We start from the raw sequence: 13,020 nt of genomic DNA, 5'->3' as shown, positions 1-13,020 counted from the left end.
TACTGCCCATCAGGTCCAATCAACATGATGTTTTGTGGAATACCAAAATAGATTGGTGGTAGATGTAATAGATTATGGTAAACATAAAGAGTTGATGTTGCCCTGGGAGAAGAGGACAAAGATGTACTGTTATCCCAGTCAGACAAAAGCAGACTGTTTCTGGTAGTTCTTGTTGTTTGGTAAGGAGAAGACAATATTTGATAGGTCCTTAGCTAAATCCCAAGCACCAGGGGCTGTGTTGATGTGCTACAGTAAGAAGAGTCCACATGTGGAACAGCAGCTAAAATTGGAGTCACCACTTGATTAAGCCTGCAGTAAGCTATAGTCATTCTTCAAGACCTGTCTTCTACACAAGACAAACAAGTTTAACAGGAATATCATAAGACTCAGTATCCTTTTACCTTTCTTGTCTTTAGTGATGACAGTAATCTCTGTAGTTACCTCAGGGATGGGGAATAACTTTAGGTTTACTGTTCTAGAAGCAAAATTCCTCAGGCTTCAATCTGTCCCTGCCTTGTATAATAGCTCTCACTTTGTTGGTCAGTAAACAAATGTGGTTATTCTGTTGGTTGCTTAGTATGTCTATTCTAATTATACATTCAAAAAATAACTATATATTCAGGAACTGGGGAGATAACCACGATGTAAGTTGATGACTTCACTGGGTTCATTCACAGGCTAAATTTCCATTCTTCCACCTGACCTTTGTAATCCCCTACTTTGAATGATAGACCACCATGCCTTTCATATCCCCAGATATTAGCACCAATTTGCAGATATTGTCTGGTAATCCTTGAAAGGCCTAGTTTAGGACTGTCAGAATTTTCTGCAGTGTTGACAGTGTTCTATATCTGCATTGTTCAATATGGTAGCCACTAGTCATGTTGAACACTTGAAATGTGATCATTGTGACTGAAAAACTGAATTTTTACTTTTATTTAAGTCTAATTAGTTTTAATTTAAAGGTAAATAATCAGGAAACTATGAGACGCCATGACCTCTGGGCAACTCAAATAATTTTTTTCTTACCAACTCTAGACTTTTTTTATATATATAATTCATGCTTAATTATTTGAAGCTAGTCTTCAGTCTCTGCAAGGACCACACTGTTTCTAGTTCACACTTCCTCCTAGGATTTAGTCCTTCAATGTCCTAATTTAAGGTAGGGGCAGTTTATCAGGGCTTCCCTTCTGTGGCATACCCTGGAATCTAATTTTTGGCCTCTAGACTAGCATAGTTGTTAGAATCTCTGCTCAGCATCTCAACCTCTCTGCCATTTCTGGAGTCAGCAGATAGCCCTAGGGAAAAAGAGACCCCAAATTTTACAAGATCCCCTTTGAGTTTCCTTCTTTTTCCAAATCCCAGCCCCCTAAATTTTCACAGGTTGTTAGTTCCCACATGCCTTAAAGAAATTTATTTTGTTTTTTTTAAGTAGGCTCCATGTTCAACATGGGGCTGGAACTCACAACCCTGAGATCAAGAGTCACATGCTCTACTAACTGAGCCAGCCAGACATCCCAATTGTTTTTAATATATATATTTTGTCTGGATTTTCTAGTTCATACTCAAGGGATAGTTGGCCTACATGAGTTAGTCTGCGATACCATAAACCTTTCCATTTATTTTGGCCAGATGCCTAGGAACACTCAGTATGAAACCATTTTAAACTAAACTAAACTAGCTGGATATTCTCTGAACCACTCTGATGATACAAATTTGGGCTGTAATTTTGCAAGAGGACCAGTCTGCCCTCCCCCTTCCTTTCTTTTCACCCCAAGGCAGTTTTCTTCTAGCTGTGGGATGAGGGGCATGGGTTTAGTGCTAGTTCCCTCTCTCCTGAGGATATATCTCTTTAGGATCCTACATTCGTGTAGGGGGTCTCCAATTACATGCCCCACCTTCTGTTTCGACAAGATCAGCAAGTGTCCTCAAGGCAAACATGGCTTCTTGTGCTTGGTTTCTGTCTCGACTTTTATATTTTGGTACTACTACTTTACTGTCTTCACATCTCTTATGTGTTTTTAAATGATGAATCTTTTGGGGCGCCTGGGTGGCTCAGGAGGTTAAGCAACCAACTTTGGCTCAGGTCATGATCTTGCAGTTTATGAGTTTGAGCCCCGCATCGGGCTCTGTGCCTGGAGCCTGTTTGGAGCCTGCTTCAGATTCTATGTCTCCCTCTCTCTCTGCCCTTCCCCCTTCATGCTGTCTTTGTCTATCTCTTTCTCTCTCTCTTAAAGAATAAACAAACATTTAAAAATTAAAAAAAAAATAAATGAATCTTTTTATGTTTTATTCATCATTTTAGTTGTTTTCAGTGGGAAGCCTTGTTGCATACAGTAAGGCAAGTCTCCACCACTATGTCCTTCTATTTCTTTATAAGATGGGTAAAATAAATGCACTCCTACTTACATCAGGATATCAATTGAAATAATTGTGCTTTGAAAGCTATGAGGCTCCAAACAAGTATTACTGTTATTTTCTTCCCATTTGTCTTCCCACACTCAAAATGCTCTTTGGATTCCTCTTCTGCCAGCCTCTTAAATGTTGATCGTCCCCAGTTTTCTACTCTCAACCCACTGTTTTTATTAATCTTTATAATCTTGATAGTTTCATCCCTTCCAAGTCTTCTTTATTTCTCTACTTCACATCCATCTTCTGAGCTATGAGCCCATGTCTTTTACTTATTATATCAAAGTCATCATGCATATGCCCATGCCAAGATCTCCTCCCGTGTCCCTGGCCTCAGTGATGGGCACTGCTCTCCATCAGCAGTGCAGTTGTCTGAGTGAGAAACGTGGGCATCAGCCTGAGTTCTTCCCTCCCTCACATCCACTCAGTCTCCAGATGCTGTGAATTGTACTTTCTAAATGTTTCTCAAACTTGGCCATTTCTGTTGTCCTCCTGTTCAGTCTCACTGCAGCAAATCAGCACAGCCCATGCTACTTGGGATACAGCTAAGGATCTGTCAAATGTTTCTTTCTCTTGATCACCTCCCAACACACCCACCTTACCATCAGCCAGAGGGATGTTCCTAAAATGCACATCTGATTCGATCACTGCTCTACTTGAAGTCCTTCAGCAGCTTCCCAGTGTTCTAAAGATAAACTCCATTAACATTGATCACAAGGCTTTTCATGACCTGACTCTGCTTCTCCATCCTCCTTTCTCTTGACTTTTTTCCATTTCACCATATACCTCATTTATTTTGGACTATTTGTGTCTCCATTTCTGGATAGATCACACTTTATCTCTGTCTGGGTGAGTTAGGGGGATATCTGACCTACTTGTATCATTAGCCTGTCCTATTACATGTTTTGATTGACATCTGAGACTTTGGCTCTCCCATTAAGCCTGTTCCTTTTCCCCCTTGGACCATACGTGTTATCTCTCTCAGGCTTGACCAGCACGGGGGAGAGGGGGATGTTTACCTCCTTTTTTCTAAGCACTGTTTTCCTAAAAATGCCTAAAAGAACACCAGATCTTTAGCAGCCACATCATAAGTCCTCTTTTACACAAGCGAGTTGTGAAGCCATGTCTCTCTCATCCTGGGTTGCACTGTGGGTTTTCTGTATCACAGGAGCTGATCTGACATTTTAATGGGCATTACAACTTGCTAAATTTCATCTGTTTTACTGCAGCTCTTAGTCCAGTCTGTTCTGCAATATTTTTGGCTTAATCAGAAGTCTTACAATGTAAAGTAAAAGAAATCCTCTTTCATCATGTAGATAGGGGAACTGACCAGGACCAGATATGCTGGACACCAGGTAGAAGTCACCCAGCAAGCAAAGCAGCAGCAGCACCAGAGCCACAGCCTAGGGCTGCTGGTCCCCATTCCCATGCTTCCTTAATATGGCACACAAATTCCCATTCCTGAATCCAATCACTGGGGCATACTCTTAGCTTCTAAAAAAATTAAGTCAAATCTGTTGTATTTTAAATGGTATTAAATTCCTTTTGGCAAGAGAAGGTATAATAAAAATAGCACCACTCTGAACAGCTGGAAACTTCAGCTTCTCCATACTGATAGACTCCTGCCACTTCAAAGAGCTCTTCTACCAAAACTGCCATGAGAAGGACTCCATTGGAGAGCCTGACACTTTCCTCTGCAGCCTCGCTTCTTGTCCTCCTTACCCACCTACTGACTGCCCCCCTATTTTAAGACATCAGTATTAGAGACAAAATTAGGCTTTTCTATGTTATAATTAGGGTACAGCTTTTAAAAGGCAAAACACGATAACTTGTCACAAAAGACAGGACAGAGCTACCTCCTTCATTATGGAATTTAAGAGGAATTTTTCGAAGGCTTATTTTTTAGCTGTTTCACATCTCACTGGAGTGAAAAAGATTGGCCAATTAATTATAAATCAACAGAGCTGCTGTGCACCCTCCTATAATTGCTCTCAGGTAGAGATTAAAAATTTAGTGCATGAAAGTTGGTCTTTTCAGGAGAAGAAAAGAATCGCCTGTGACCTTCAAATACCATGAACTAAAGGCTTCTTTCATCCTTTGTTGAGTGTATTGAGTGTTTAATTTGGGTATATGGAGAGAAACGAGTTGGAGGGAGAACTGAAAACATGATTTGAGTCATCTGTGTTTGTGTACTTAAAAAGGGGCACCTGGTTGGTTCAGTTGGTAGAGCATGGAACTCTTGATCTTGGGGTTATAGGTTTGAACCCCACATTGGGTGTAGAGATTACCTAAAAATATAAAATCTTTTTTTTAAGTTGGAAAAAAATAAAAAAGAATTACATAGGTCTTATCCATCTAGAGGCACAAATGAGGCCACATTAATGGTAGTACCTAAAATGCCCTGACTTCCTGCCCTGCCTGTGTGATTCAGGATCTCAGCCCATTAAATTCCACTCTCAGGTGCTTCTGGGTCTCCTCAGAGAGTTTGAATTTAAAAAGAGACTTCTCAACTCCTTACTGATATGTGCTTTTTATTAAGTTGCTTTAGAAGAGAGCCTCACTGCAGCCAGCCTACCTTACCCCACATGGACCAAAGCTGTGGTCCATGCCAAGGGGTTTGTCTTCTGGTGATCCCATAGTTACCAATCCTTAGGGTGACACAGCATACCCAGGAGTCTGACCTGACCCAAATTTGTGCAGTATTCTTTCTTCAGAATGTTTCCCCCCAACTTGGGCATGCCTTATTCACTCTGGTATTTTCCATGAGCATTACTAGTGCACCCCATCCTGCCCCAGTCGGGTCTCACTGAGTCCATCTGTGGATGTGTGCAACCTTTCTCCATACAGAAGACTGTATGTGTGAGTAGGATTTGGGGAAGGGGTCAGTTGGGGAGGGAATTACACCTTCCAGTCCCTCTCTACAGGGACCTCTGTGGGACACTAAAGAGGGTTCCCAAGGTGGTTATATCTCTTGATTGATTTCCTGTTCTCCATCTCCATTCCTATTCCCATTCCCACTTCTTGGGGATGGTGGAGTTTGTTCCCTGCCCTTGCTCATTACCCAGGATCCTTGCACTTACAGGGAGGCATCTGTATCGTCACTGATGAACAAGAGGTACATCCTGAGGTTCCCAGTGCTGGAGACACTGATGCTGGATGACAACAAGCTCTCCAGCCCCAATTGCTTTGCCAGCCTGGCTGGGCTCAGAAGGTAAAGCCACACTCCTCTCTCTGAAGGACCCCCTACCACTGCCAACCTGGCCCACACCCTGAGTGCTGCTTTGGAATCCAAAAGACCTGAGTTGAAATCCCAGTTCCACTACTTACCTCTGCTGTGTGGTCACAGATAATCCATTTCTCCCCTCTGAGCTTTAGCTCAGCCATAAAAGTGGGGCATCAGTAGGACATTTCTGATCAAGTGACTAGATTAGAAGTGGCAAAGAGAAGGGAGGATAAAAAGAGATATCACCAGAGATAGAGTCCTGACCCCTGAGAGAGGAGACAGAAAACAAAACAAAACAAAACCAGAATCAGAAAGATAAGAATTAACTGCTATATTCTACCTATTTAAATAATGAAAATGCTGGCATTTATTTATTATTATCATTTTTTAAATGCTGGCATTTAAATGGTTAATCTTTAGATCCCTGGAAAATTTATTTTGGAGTCAGTTACCATTTACTGCATACTACTTTGTGTAGAGCCATTTACATTGTCTAATTAAACTTCACTGGAGCCTTGAAAGTTATTAACTATCATCCCCATTTTAGAGATAGGGATATTGAGTCCAGAGAGGGTAAGTCACTGGCTCCAGGTCACACAAGGAGTAAGGGTCCAAGCCTGAGTTCATGTTCTTTCCCTAAAGTTGCTAGGTAAATGCTCCTGAGGTATCATTATTGCTGTGATTCTGTATTCACTTTCCTTAATTAAAGACTGAAGAAATTAAGCCTGGACCAAAACAGGATTTTCCGGATCCCGTACCTACAGCAGGTTCAGCTCCAAGACGGGTCAGGGGACTGGGCTAGAGGCAGGGGGAGTCCCCAGAAAGTGCCCCAATCCATGCTGCAGCCCAAGTCGTGGATGTTTGAGGCCTCAGATGAACAACCGGATTATACTGTACTGCCCATGAAAAAGGATGTTGACCGGACAGGTGAGTGGTGCCCCTTATTCCAGAGACTCTAGCCCCATGGTGGGAATAAGCTTCCAACAGTTTATTTTGAAAATCTGTGACTCCTTGAGGAGCTGCTGCACTGAAGCTGCTGGGCCTGGGGAGATGGAGGTATCCCATGAATTATTTCAATGGCTTCCTAACTGATTCTCCATTAAGGTGTTTTTAAAATCCAATTAAAAGTAAATTTTTAAAAATCTCAAATAACAAGGGGCACCTGGGTGGCTCAGTTGGCTAAGCGTCCAACTCTTGATTTCAGCTCAGGTCATTATCTCAGGGTTGTGAGATCAAGCCCTGCATCAGCACAGAGCCTGCTTAAGATTCTCTCTCTCCCCCTCTCTCTGCCCCTCCCCTGCTTGCTTGCATGCACACATGCATTCTCTCTCTCTGAAATAAAATTTTAAAAAATCTCAAATAACAAGAAACTCTGAAGTTAGGCTTTCCAGAGATGGCTAATTCTGGGGTACATTGATGTTCTCAAGAGATTCAGGTTCTTTCCATCCTCTTTGCTGCCATCCTTGGCCTGCTTGTTTATCTTTGTAGGTTGATTCCAATTGAGGTCTAAAGATCACTACCACAGGGCCAAGAATCATGTCCAAATGGCAACACTAGAGGCAGAAAAGAAAAGGAATGTCACCTTATATTATAAACCAAAATCTCTTTAATGTATGAGTATATTTCTGGATTATATATTCTGTTCTATTGATCTATTACTGTGCCAATACCACAGTGGGTTTTTTAAATATTTATTTTAAATTGAGAAGTAACCAACATAAAGTAAAAATATAGAAATACTGTATAGATCTTGAATTTTACATGTATATCTCCTTTTAACCACCACCCATATTACAATATAGAGCATTTCCAGCATCCCATTTTGACTTCTGTCCCCAAAGATAGGTTTGGCTTGATTTGAAATTTATGAATATGGAATTATACAGCATGTGCTCTTTGTGTCTGATTTATTTCACTCAACATTATGTCTGTCAGATTCATTCATGTTGTTGCATATATTGGTCGTTCACTATTTTTCATTTCTCATATTTTTTCCAAGTTATTTACCCTTTTTACTGTTAATAGACATTTTGGTTATTTTGAGTTTGAGGCTATTATGGATAAAGCTACTATAACTTTTATATCTTTTGGTAGGCTTAAGCACCCATTGTCTGTTGAGTATATACCCAGGAATGGAATTCAAAAGTATGTTTAACATTATTTAGTACTTCTAAGTATTTTTCCAATGCAGTTGTACCAGTTTTAATCCCCATATTAATGTAAGAGAATTTCACTTCCAGTTACTCCATATCCACACAAATACTTGGTAATGTCAGTCTTTTTAATTCTACCTATTTGGGGTAGGTAGGTAGTAGTTTCTTATTGTGGCTTTAATTTGCATTATTTAATGATTTTTCTTTTAAAGACAGTGAGTGAGCTTGAGCAAGGTAAAAGGGCAGAGAGAGAGAGAGAGAGAGAGAGAGAATCTTAAGCAGGCTCCATACTCAGCATGGAGACCAACGTGGGGATTGATCCTGTGACCCTGGGATCATGACATGAGCTGGAACTGACTGAGCAACCCAGGCACCCCAACAAGTTCTGTTTTAATTCTTGGTGTTTTCAATGTCCACCCAGACACCCCTAGTTTGCATTTCTTAAGTGACTAATGATCTTACGTACCTTTCATATGTTTATGGGTCACTTTGACCCATATCCTCTTTTGGCAGTGCCTAATCAAGTCTTTGCCTGTATTTAAATTGGGTTATATTTTTCTTTTCTTGTTGATTTGCTTGAGTTCTTTATATATGCTGGATACAAGTTCTTTGTAGACCTAAATATTAGAAAAATCTTTTCACAGTCTGTATGTAGCCTCCTTTTTCATGTTTCTAATGGTGAATTTTGATGAATAAAAGTTCTTTATTTTAATGAAGTTCAGTTCAATCTTTAATGGTTAGTTCTTTTTGTTTCCTTTTCAAGAATTTATCTGTCTGAAACCATTAAGATATTTTCCTATATTTTCTTCTGGAAGCTTGATTATTTTAGTTTTTACATTTTGGTCTATGATCTGTCTAGAAGTTTTGTATATGATGTGAAGTAGAGTCCGTTTACTTTTTTAGATGGATATCTAATTGACTCAACAGCACTTGCTGAAAAGACTATATCCTTTTCCCCACTGAGTTGTAAGAGAGGTTTTATGGTAAGGCAGGGTCTGTATGTGTCTAAAGTGCTATAGCTTTTTAATATGTTTTGAGAACTGATAGTGAAGTTCTCCAGCTATGTTGTTGCTCTTCAGAATTGCTATAACTATTATAAAGCCTTTGAATTTACATATAAATTTTAGAATCATCTTGCCAGTTTCCACACAATATTCTGCTGGGATTTTGATTAGAATTGTAGTGATCCTATAGACCAATTTGGAGTGAATTTATATTTTTACAATATTGGGTTTTTTAATTTATCAAAGTAATATATCCCACCATGTTTTAGGTCTTTTGAAATTGTTCTCATCAATGCTTTGTAGTCTCCCGTGGTGAGATCTTGCATATCTTTCGTTAGATTTATTCCTATGTATTTGGTCTTTTTCTATGGTATTGTCATTGGTATTGCTTTTTCCTATTACATTTCTGCCTGTTTGTTGCTAGTACATAGAAATTTTGAACTTGTATCCAGTAACCTTTCTAACCGGAGATTATAGGCAGAGGATATACGTTCATGCAGAGTGTGCTGTAGCTCATCTTTCTAGATATGTCTCCCCAGGGAATCACTTTTGAGCAACCATACTTGCAACGATTGCCCATCCTCTTGCTAACTCCTACTTTGTTTCTTGTATAAACTTATCCCCAAATCCTTTCCAGACACTTGTTGTAGGAGAAGTTGTTTGGGCCATGTGGTGTTCTACCCCTATTATCGTTTACTTCATTTTCAGGTAACCTTTATTAATATAATACCATTAATGTGTGGAAGAGGTCCTGTTAGCCAGGGCAGAGGTGAGTAGTGCCTGCACAGGATCCAGTCCAAGAAGATGCTTAGATTTATGGTTGAACTCAGATATTTATTGGCTCATCTCATTCTGATGGTGCCAAGAATGAAATGACTCCACAGCCTCTTCCTTACTACCATGCTGCTGGTTATTCTTAGTATCTCTTCTGGATTCACTGTCTTAATATATTCTGTTTCTACTAACATAACAGGATATTTTCAAATCCTTTGACAGAATATCATTTATATACATTTCTTTGTTCTAACACAGTCTGATCAATACTGACCGCCTGCTCAGTAAGAGCTCTCACATGTTGCAAAGTCAGAAGGAAGGTCAACATGGCTGAAATATAGTGAGTGAGGGGCAGGATAGCAGGAGATAAGATTGGAGAAGTAGACAGGAGCCAGATCAGGCAGGACCTCAGAGGCCTGGCCAAGGAATTTGGATTTTATTCTGAGTGCACCTCACTACCTGACAGGTATCACAGCCAGCTCCTCTTCCCAGTTATCATTAGAGATGTGAACCAATGGGAACCCCTCTGGGGGGACCCCTGCTGTACACAGTGGATGAGAGACCCAGACCCCAGCCTCTCTGGGGGCAATCCGTGCTCTCACCAACCTCTGTTATTTTTCTTTTGTTTCAGAGGTTGTGTTCTCATCTTACCCTGGATTTTCAACCTCTGAGGTAAGAACTGCCTGTTTTATATTTGTGCCCTTGAGTTAGAACATTAATTTTAATACACAAAAGTAAGCTAATAAAGCCATGAGAGGCATTTATATGTATCACACTGAAGAAGCCCGTTCAGTGAACAGATACTTACTGAGTACTTAGTGTGTGCCCGGCACTGTGCTGGTCTAGAAACATATAGTGGTAGACTAGACAGTCCAGTCCCTGGCCTCACACAGCCAACAAGCTCGCTTTCACTGTTCTCAGATGTGTTCAGTAGTAATGGTTGGGGCCTCAGGTGGGCAAGCTGGCATTGAAATGAGGCTGCCACCAAGATGAAGCCTGGCGGCTCCCTAATAAGAGCCCCCAAAAGCTAGACTGATCCTTGCCAAGTATACTACCATCTGGGGTCTAATCCTTGGTGTCATAGGCTTAGATGCTTGATTTTCTTCTGGACAGAAAATTTGTTTTTCTCTCAGGGTTAGACAACTACTAACCAAGCTCATGAGGACTGATGCACTAAATATTGATGGATGCATTTACAATAAGAAGTACAACTATACATTTGGCCAACCTGCATCCTTGAAAGGCAGCTCAGTACATTCACTCCCTCCCCACAGATAAAACTGGGTGAGAAATTATATCAGTTAACAATTGGCATATAACAAACCAACCCAACAATTACTTCAAACAATAGCAATTTATTCTCACAAATGTTTGGGCTGGTTAGGTGGTTCTGCTGGTTTTTCCAGGGCTCATTCATGCAGCTGGCTGGTTCCCTGGGGCCTGGGTTCATGGACAACTGGTATGGCTTGGCATCTACATGAAGTATTTATTAAGGACTTCTTTACAACATGGTGGCCTTCGGGTTCCAAGAGAGCGAGGATGAATTGCAGGGCTCTGAAATTCAAACGGTAGCACTTCTGCCACATTCTGTTAGTCAAAGTAAGTCATAGGAATGACAGTGCAGCACAATTCTGTCTGGAGGTAGCACAGACCCCACAAGTTAAGGGCACAGTGCCCAACAGGACTGCCCTTACTTCAGATGCTAGCTGCAAGTGAGCTATTCACACTTGTAACAAACTGGCTACAAATTCTGGAGTTCCCACGGCCTTTACAGGCTCAATAATTTAGTAGAACAACTCTTAGAACTCAGGAAAGCCCTATCTTTATGATTACAGTTTTACTATAAAGGGTATAAATGAGGACCAGCCACATGAAAAGACACATAATGTGAGGTCTAGGAGGGTCCCAGAAAATGGAAATTCCCAAGCCCTATCACTGGTTTTTGTTTTGCTCTCACCCGTGACTTACCTGTCCCACTCGGTACAAGTTAGAGCCTAGGAGGGCACAAAACACTTGACCCCAAGTAGGTGCTCTGCTAATGTTCACTGAATGAAAAAGTAAAATTTAAGTGACTTGCTCAAGATTACACAGTGATTAATGGAGCTTAGAACAGAATCTAGTTCACTTGAACTCAGTTATTAGCCCAGCATCTACCCTGTCATTTCCTTTGGTCCCATCCAACTTAAGGAATCAGTGAGTGATTTGTAGGCATGGTTGACCCAGTAACTTCCATTTTCTGCTTAATGAAACATGTTGATCCTGAGGCAGGCTGGGCTGTACTGAGAAACCATGACTCTGCAAGTGATCCAGATGCAACAGGCCACATTCAGGCCCGGAGGCCTGCTTGAAGTCCTCCAGGACTTAGCTATTGATTTATCCTGGAATGAAGAGCCTCCACAGTCGGATGTGAGCTAGCCCATCAGGCTCAGGTTACTCCTGCTCTCCATCTCCCCACTAGGAAAAGTCTACTTTAAAATATTGGGGTATCTGGGTGGCTCAGCCGGTTGAGCATCCGACTTCGGCTCAGGTCATGATCTCACAGTCCGTGGGTTCAAGCCCTGTGTCGGACTCTGTGCTGACAGCCCAGAGCCTGGAGCCTGCTTCGGATTCTCTGTCTCCCTCTCTATCTGCCTCTGCCCTGGTTATGCTCTGTCTTTGTCTCTCTCTCTCTCTTTCTCAAAAATAAATAAACGTTAAAAATATTTTTAAAAAATAATAAAATGCAAGCACCTGTCCTTTTGCCATTTGCAGAAATTTTAGCCCAACTGTAGAGAAGGGCCATTTCAGAATAAGCTGCCAAAGGGCAGAAAGTGAGAGGTAGGGGCAAAAAACCTCTAAGCCTACACCACTGCTGTATTGTCATTTGGCCTCATAGAACTTGTAACTGGAACTTTGGGGGCCAGAGAATCAGCTCATCATGTGACCTCAGAGAACTTGAAGCCAGAACTCTGGGCCCTTGGTAACATCTCCCGTTGTGACCCTAGATGCCTCTTTTGGCCAACCCTCTCTAGAATGTCTTGGCAGCATTCAGCTTCTTATCTTTGGGACACTTTGACATAGATCTTTTTTTCCTTCTAAGGAAACTAAGGTATGTGCACTTCCTCCCATATTCAAGATTCTTCCCGTGAAGTCACTGAAGGCCAGAAACCAGACGCTGGCCCCGCCCTTTCCAGAGCTGAGGTACCTTAGCCTGGCCTACAACAAGGTGACTCTGCTCTCTGCCTATTTCTTCAGGGGCACAGATGGGAGGATGGGATGCGATCTGCTCTGGCCTGAAGGCCAGCCTTAGAGTTCCCTGCATTACAGATATGTGAGCTCAGGAATTCTCAGGGTGGGAGAAGTGGAAAGTGTAGGCCAAGGCAGAAGTCCATCCATTCAGTCCCAGATATTTATCTAATACCACGTGCCAGGCTCTATGCTAGATACTAGGTATACAGCAGCTCAAAGAAAGATTGGG

The 13,020-nt window shown here is 41.4% G+C and overlaps 1 protein-coding gene and 1 long non-coding RNA gene across 13 annotated transcripts in view; one reads left to right on the top strand and one right to left on the bottom strand.

Annotated features, from left to right (window-relative positions):
* Positions 1 to 13,020, top strand: part of XRRA1 (X-ray radiation resistance associated 1) — a 61,804-nt gene that overhangs the window by 29,542 nt on the left and 19,242 nt on the right. For 7 of the 12 annotated variants that reach the window (XM_060605618.3, XM_060605621.3, XM_060605616.3 and 4 more), the window contains 4 exons: positions 5,492 to 5,620; positions 6,342 to 6,559; positions 10,195 to 10,235; positions 12,643 to 12,768. In XM_060605618.3, the coding sequence (XP_060461601.3) occupies positions 5,492 to 5,620; positions 6,342 to 6,559; positions 10,195 to 10,235; positions 12,643 to 12,768 (514 nt within the window). Of the gene's footprint in view, positions 1 to 5,491; positions 5,621 to 6,341; positions 6,560 to 10,194; positions 10,236 to 12,642; positions 12,769 to 13,020 lie in introns of those variants that run through there. The other 5 variants (XM_060605626.3, XM_078433093.2, XM_060605627.3 and 2 more) reach the window with 5 other exon arrangements.
* Positions 10,899 to 12,520, bottom strand: LOC132661286 (uncharacterized). The gene is made up of 3 exons (XR_009602176.3): positions 12,294 to 12,520; positions 11,532 to 11,608; positions 10,899 to 11,117 (listed from the first exon to the last, which is right to left on the bottom strand). It is a non-coding gene; the product is annotated as an uncharacterized LOC132661286 (long non-coding RNA).

This window comes from Panthera onca, chromosome D1 (genome assembly GCF_046562875.1).
Source record: "Panthera onca isolate mPanOnc1 chromosome D1, mPanOnc1 haplotype 2, whole genome shotgun sequence".
NCBI classification, from domain to species: domain Eukaryota; kingdom Metazoa; phylum Chordata; class Mammalia; order Carnivora; family Felidae; genus Panthera; species Panthera onca.
This window is presented reverse-complemented; position numbering and strand designations above follow the sequence as displayed.